Source organism: Bison bison, unplaced genomic scaffold (assembly GCF_000754665.1).
Source record: "Bison bison bison isolate TAMUID 2011002044 unplaced genomic scaffold, Bison_UMD1.0 scf7180017864197, whole genome shotgun sequence".
Classification (NCBI taxonomy): Eukaryota; Metazoa; Chordata; class Mammalia; order Artiodactyla; family Bovidae; genus Bison; species Bison bison.
The window spans coordinates 1525911-1532501 of record NW_011494769.1 but is presented as its reverse complement, the minus strand read 5'-3'; the positions used below and the strand labels follow the sequence as shown (position 1 = coordinate 1532501).

The 6591-nt window shown below is 43.2% G+C and overlaps 1 protein-coding gene across 1 annotated transcript in view; it reads right to left on the bottom strand.

Moving 5' to 3' along the window:
- The window catches only part of FMN1 (formin 1), a 340200-nt gene that overhangs the window by 332464 nt on the left and 1145 nt on the right, over positions 1-6591 (bottom strand). The window contains exons 2-3 of the mRNA XM_010844210.1: positions 5873-6588; positions 4072-4189 (exon numbers count right to left, since the gene is read on the bottom strand). Of these exons, the coding sequence (XP_010842512.1) occupies positions 4072-4189; positions 5873-6588 (834 nt within the window). The remainder of the gene's footprint in view (positions 1-4071; positions 4190-5872; positions 6589-6591) is intronic.

Genomic DNA, 6591 nt, shown 5'->3' with positions numbered 1-6591 from the left:
CCACTTAAGGCCACGGCTCCTGTTGGGTAGCCCCCTCCACACCACTCAGCCTCCCTCTGACATTATGGGTTTTCTAGCAGCTTCACCTGGCCCTGCCTGGGCTGTAAACACCTCCCCTGATTACTAGCCCCAGAGAGCTACTCCATCTCTCCTGCTTTTCCCAAACCCCATCCACAACCATCTCCATCTCTTTGTAAACCATCTCCAACAAACTGTCAATCAAATCATCCTCACTTGATCCCTGACAAGACCCTGGCTGATACAGTAATAGTATACAGAATTATCCAAAGACAAAATAAGTATAGCTAAGTGCATTTATTCGCCATAAAGCAAAATGGAAAAAAAAAAAAAAGTACGCCTAATAGGGTCTATAAAATTCTTTCAAGTTTGAGATAAAAGTTTAACCCCATGTTACCTCTATGATTTGACTATTCTATGATACCCAGATCTTTATTATGTCCAATCTTTTTTTTTTTTTTTTTTAGAAGACGTTGGGCCTGTTACAAACCCTTAAGTAACCTCACCACAGATAGGACAGCCTGTTAGAGGAGGAACAGAAGAGATCCCTGGGGATCTATCTCTGATAAGACAAACAGCTTTTGCAGCATTAAACTTAAAGGTAGACATTGACTTTTTTTCGTTTAGGTTCCCCTTGTATTGTTTCATACCTTTTCACTTGGTTGTGACTTGGTTTTACTTAGCCCTGGGCTTCACAAGGTAATCAAGTTTTCTCCACCCAGATGTTTCTGGTCTGCAGTGCAGGAAAGCAGCAGGGACTCAACCTGACTTAACCATTTAAGAATGTGATGAGCCCACTGAAAAATTCCTCCTAAAAAAAGCCTGACTATCCCACAAGCTTGTTTCGAGAGCAAACTTCTGTATTCAGGAGGAGGAGGAAAGACAATTCTGTGAACATGAGGGCTGTCACCTAGATTATAGTCCCCAGTCCAATTCCAAGGAATGCTTGGGGGGAGGGGATGGGGGGGACAGGAGAGAGAATGCTCTTTTCATTCACAATAGCTTTGAGGCATCCCAAGCACAAAGCAGAACTGCATTGCTAATAATGTATGAAAGGACAGTACAGGGCTTGGGAAAAGGGATTCTTTCTCATTGGAGCAGAGCGATTCAAATACTGTATGAATGAACACAGGGGACCCTCCCTGGTAGAGGTCAACTCCAACCTGCGCAAGTCCCTTGAGTGACAGCTCTGGTGAGCGCTAGTGCCCCTCTCAACTGGCACATCACCTGGGCTCTGAGAGCTCAGAGACTGGCAGTGGAAGGGCCCTTGATGGTGGATGCAGCATCATCAGAATGGCAGCAGAGGCTCCAGTGGGAGCCAAAAGCTTTAGCTGCCAAAGGAGTGAGTTTGTTGCCGTGTCAGCAGCTATACATGATGCTGATGGCTTTGGCAGTGGCAGAAGAGTGCACCCTTGACAGTTGGCACCAGCAACAGTGGTCAGCTTCTCTCACATGGCTACGAGGGCTCCAGAAGCCATAGTTTAAAGGGACAGCTTCCCCTAGATCAGCTCTTTCTTTTTATCCTTGAACAAAAGTGATCTGACTATATCAGATGACCACCTAAGCCCTCAAAAAGACATCACTGAACGATGAACTCTGAACAGAGGGAAACACAAGCAGCGGCACATCCAAAGTAGCCAAGGGCAGCACAAGGACAGTGAGAGATTCAAGATGAAAAAAAACACCTCTGGGCCAGCCCTGCTGAGGACTGGGCTCCCATGCTGACAGCACAGAACTCTTACATCTGTGTGCTTAAACGCTCAGTTGTGTCTGACTCTTCGTGACCCCGTGAACTGTAGCCCATAAGGATCCTCTGTTCATGGGATTCTCCAAGCAAGAATATTAGAGAGGATAACCATTCCCTTCTCCAGGGGATCTTCCTAACCCAGGGATGGAACCCAAGTCTCCTGCATTGCAGACAGATTCTTTATCCTCTGAGTCAATAGCATACTGGAAATACGAATGCTAGACTCCTGCTATCCCATTTCACTAAATGAATTATACATGCCAGGAAAAATTAAAAGCACTTCGAACACCCTAAAATATTTTGGATCTAATTTTTCTATCTCTGTGCTCCCTACTTCCCTAAGGGCAGGGAAACCAATGGAAATACCACAAAATGTATTAAGTTATAAACTATGTGCTTATAAGACTCCAGATTTCTCAGAACTTAAAATCACAAGGAAAGTGTTAACTTCCTCAAGATTAGCAATAAATGACAAGGCAACCATATGTTGGTATTGAGTCATGAAGTAAAAAGAAGTTTCCTGCAGGCATAGAGTATCTGCTTTAATACTCCGTAAAGTGTTATCAGCAGAGTAATTACTGCTACAAGGTTCATAAGAAAATAAGCACCAGACCTGGGAGCACAGAAAGTGAGCCACAGGACTGCCACCCATGGGAACCAGCTGGGGACCGAGATGCTTTCTCCAGACAACAGTCAGTCTTCTCTCTGTAGCAAGCTGTCCTTGTGCCAGCAGAATGCACCCAAGAGGACTGTTACTATTCATTGATTCCCCCCTCCTTTTCCCTCATCTAATTCCAGACCTTAGATTGCTCTGTGAACACACATTTCATGACCAAAAAGAGAGAGAGAGCTTGGAAAGCTACTGACTTTGGGTGTAATTACACAGCAAGGTAATGACAGGACTCCTCTGAGCTTCTAGAAACAGAAGAGGAGAGAAAGCAATACTCGGGAATCTCTATAGAGTATAAATGCCCCCAAATGTGATTTGACATAGACTGAAAAGTCATTTAGGACCTTTCTTTCTCTACTCAGCATAATGAGCATTTGCTCATTATCACAAGGAAGACTGCCACCCCATTATACACTAGGAATAAGAACTCATAGGATTCTGGTTTTTCACTAAAGGGAGCTTCAGGACTTTTTGACTGTTCAAACTGTGCCAGATTATGGAAAAGACAACTTGGTAGGTGGTCAGTATTGCAGTCATAAGCATTCTGATTTTGGAAAAATCAAATGTAGGCAAGAAGAACGAAATAGTAATATACATTTTCACCAAGGCTATGATAGCTTTCACTCTGTAAGTCAAGTAGGTCAGAAAAAAATGTCATCAAGTCATTGTCTTGGGGGTAGTCGGAAGTTTGCAACTGTGTAAGTGGAGGCTAGAACTGAGATCCATTTGTGAAATCACTTACTGATTGTAACTTTATCATCTTTCAAAAAGCCTATGGATTACTAAACCATCCAAACTTTGATCCACTTATGTCAACCAGTCAACCAATAAGAACTGAAAGAAGTACTTCTTTTGTATAGCCATACAGACTGGTAATATATACAGATACCTAAGACAATCAGCAAAATGGAAGCCTATGCAAGAAATCTTCAAATATCAGGAAGAAGACAAAGAGGTTTCCTCAGAGATACATAAAAACACACATATATACAATTAAGACATAACCTCCTCCCATTCTTTTCTTTTTTAATTGCATGTGAACCTTTCACTTAAAAAGTAAAAATATCTAGATTCCCATTCTATTTAAATACATTCAAGCAAAGCTCTGGGGAAGATTTCCAGGGAATTAGCTTGCTTCGAAATTGGCTATGATTAAATAAAGCTTTGTTTAACAAAAGTGAAAGAGTAACTGATGGTATCTGTACATTCACTCCGCACAAGGTTCCTGTGGCTCAAAAGCATTACTTGAAGACAAAGAACAAATCGTATTCCAGCTCTGGAGACTCACACTCTGCCTCTGCCAGAAGCCCTGTCGGCTCACACACTCTCTGAGGGCCAACCACCCGCTTCCTGAAGAATCTGTCATCTACCTTCTCCATTAGTTCCCCCAAGGTTCTCCTCCTTTACACAAGTGCCCCCCTTCATTCATTTCACTGCATTCACCTTTCATCTCTAAGAGATTCATTCCTGATAAGTGTGCCAGGGGTCAATGTAACATCGAAACCAAAAAGAAAAGCCTTGAGCATTGCATTTTATAATGAAACAAAAACTCCAATTCTCAGAGTCTACTGAGCTAGAACTAAAAGCCAACGCAGCAAGAGATTCATTTCTGAGACCTGGCTTCTTTTCACATCACCTGCTTCAGTGTACTTCAATCCCACTTTTTCTTCTGTGTCCTTTGTCTTCGGTGGTGGCCAGACAGCCTGGAGTCTGCCAGGAATCCTATCATCCTGCTCAGTGGGGCTGTGGTCAGGCTGTGGGAAAAGTGGGCAGAGAAAAGTTTAAGTTCAATAAAATGTGACCAGAGCCAACTAAACCCTGAGTTGTATACTGCTCTCACTCGCTGCAACTGAAACAACTCACTACAATACAATCCTTTTCCAGAAACATCAAGTGATCAGCTGGAGTGGAAAAACGAAACAACTTAAGGCCAAGTATTACACAATCTTCAATAAGTGATTTTCAGCATGTAACTCTTTTAAAAAGCCATAAATACACTCTGAGCTGAAGATACAGATGTACTATAACTTGGTACATTTATACTATAATTTGGTACATTTATAGGTATGTTTACAAATATTGCCCAAACAACTCCAGGGTTAAAGTTATAAACCAGCTTTGCACTTTCCATGAAGATTAGTTCTAGGTCAAGATAACACTTCTCTAAGACATTCACATTGATCAATTCTTTTTTTTTTTCTTTCCTACAAAAAAAAAAAAGAATGATATGGCTGTCACTTTCAAGCTATTTTTACAGGGGTTGATTTTACAACCAGAAGAATGCTATATTGTATTTAGTTTTTAACTGCAACCCAAGCTAATTTTTCTAAAGACCTTAAATTTAACATTTTAACTGATCAAATGTATGAGGGAATGATAATTATATTCAAGGTGAAACTAAGCAAAAACTTCTACTCACTGCCCTTATGAACTTTTAAGATCCACTGAACAAGTGCTTGCTGCTGCTGCTGCTGCTAAGTCGCTTCAGTCGTGTCCGACTCTGTGCGACCCCGTAGACGGCAGCCCACCAGGCTCCCCCGTCCCTGGGATTCTCCAGGCAAGAACACTGGAGTGGGTTGCCATTTCCTTCTCCAATGCATGAGAGTGAAAAGTGAAAGTGAAGTCGCTCAGTCGTGTCCGACTCCCAGCGACCCCATGGACTGTAGCCTACCAGGCTCCTCCGTCCATGGGATTTTCCAGGCAAGAGTACTGGAGTGGGGTGCCATTGCCTTCTCCAAAGTGCTTGTTAGTCCTTACAAATTTCCTGAATACTTTTTTAAACAACTGTAACAGTTTTCACAAATTAGATGGTTACCATGTGCTAACTTCATTTATTCTTCAACACTACCATATAAAATTATTTTCATCATTTTGCTGATGAAGAGATTGAGGCTTAGAGAAGATCAAGGTCACCCAACCAGTAAATGGTGGAGTTAGAATTATAATCCAGGTCTCATTCTAAACCCAGCCCTCAATCAGGATATCTTATAACCAACACAGAACATTTTAATCACATCACAAACATGTATTTGGCCAAGTGACCAATTTTCAAAGGAAAAATACAGTTTTCACAAAGGTATAATTAATTAAATGGGAAGGAAGTCTGGGCTACATTTCCATATTGCATTGATTCTGATGCTGCCTGGTTTTTATAAGCACATTTACTATTAATGCTTAAACTCAGAGTGACAGTTTCCCTTTTTGATCTGCACACCTTTCTTACAACAATCCAGAGAAATATAAGAAAGAAAGAAAATACTCCAACTCTAAAATGTCCAACTCCAGACTCATTATAAGGACCACTTGATTATACCATGTTTCACCTACAAGAGGGTCACTGAGAGTAGGTAACTAAGACCCTCTTTGACAGGAAACCTGAAAAGAAACATGGCCGCATAACACTTTATGACAAATCACACAACCCAACTGCTACGTACGCTTTTGGAATCTGAGGGGCCATCCGCAGGCCTTGACCTTGACCGCTCAAACACAGCTCTTAGGGACTCCTTCTCATGCCTCATCTTGCGCTTGAGAGCTTCCAGCTCAGAGGTGTCAGCCGTGGTCCCCTTTTTGGGGGGACGGATGAATAAGGCTTTAAAGGCCTCCAAGGCTGTTTCTGGAGGCTTTGGCTTGACCTCTCCTCCCTGGGTTTGGGCTTCTCCAGGGTTGCTCTGGCTCTCCTGAGGTGCACCACAGCCCATCTCTTCCCCCTTGAGCTGTTCAGGGTCTTCTGGCTTCGGTTCGGCTTTGGGGACGTCAATGTTGAGCAGCTGAGACAGCTGCTCCAGGAGAGTGGGAGTGGCCTTTGGATAGCTTGTTTTCTCTCCCATCTTCACTGCTGGAGGCCCTGCCTGCGCTAGGGACCGCTGGACTGGCTGGGGCCACTTGTGCGAAGCCAGGTCCCCATCCTTCGGTTTAATTTCAGTGATGGTCTCCCCGCCCTCGGTTGTGGCTCCCTTCTTCAGCACACGAAGCCCACTGAAAAAAGCTGGAAGCTGGAAGGACTTCTCTCCAGGGACTTCTTTTTTAGAAGAGGTGTTCTCGGTGACACCAACACTTGAGTCCTGGTCTGCTACCACAGCTGGAGCCATGGAACCTTTTTCTCCTGTTTCTCGCTGGCAGGGGCTGTGCTCTGTCTGAAGGCCACCTTTGTCGG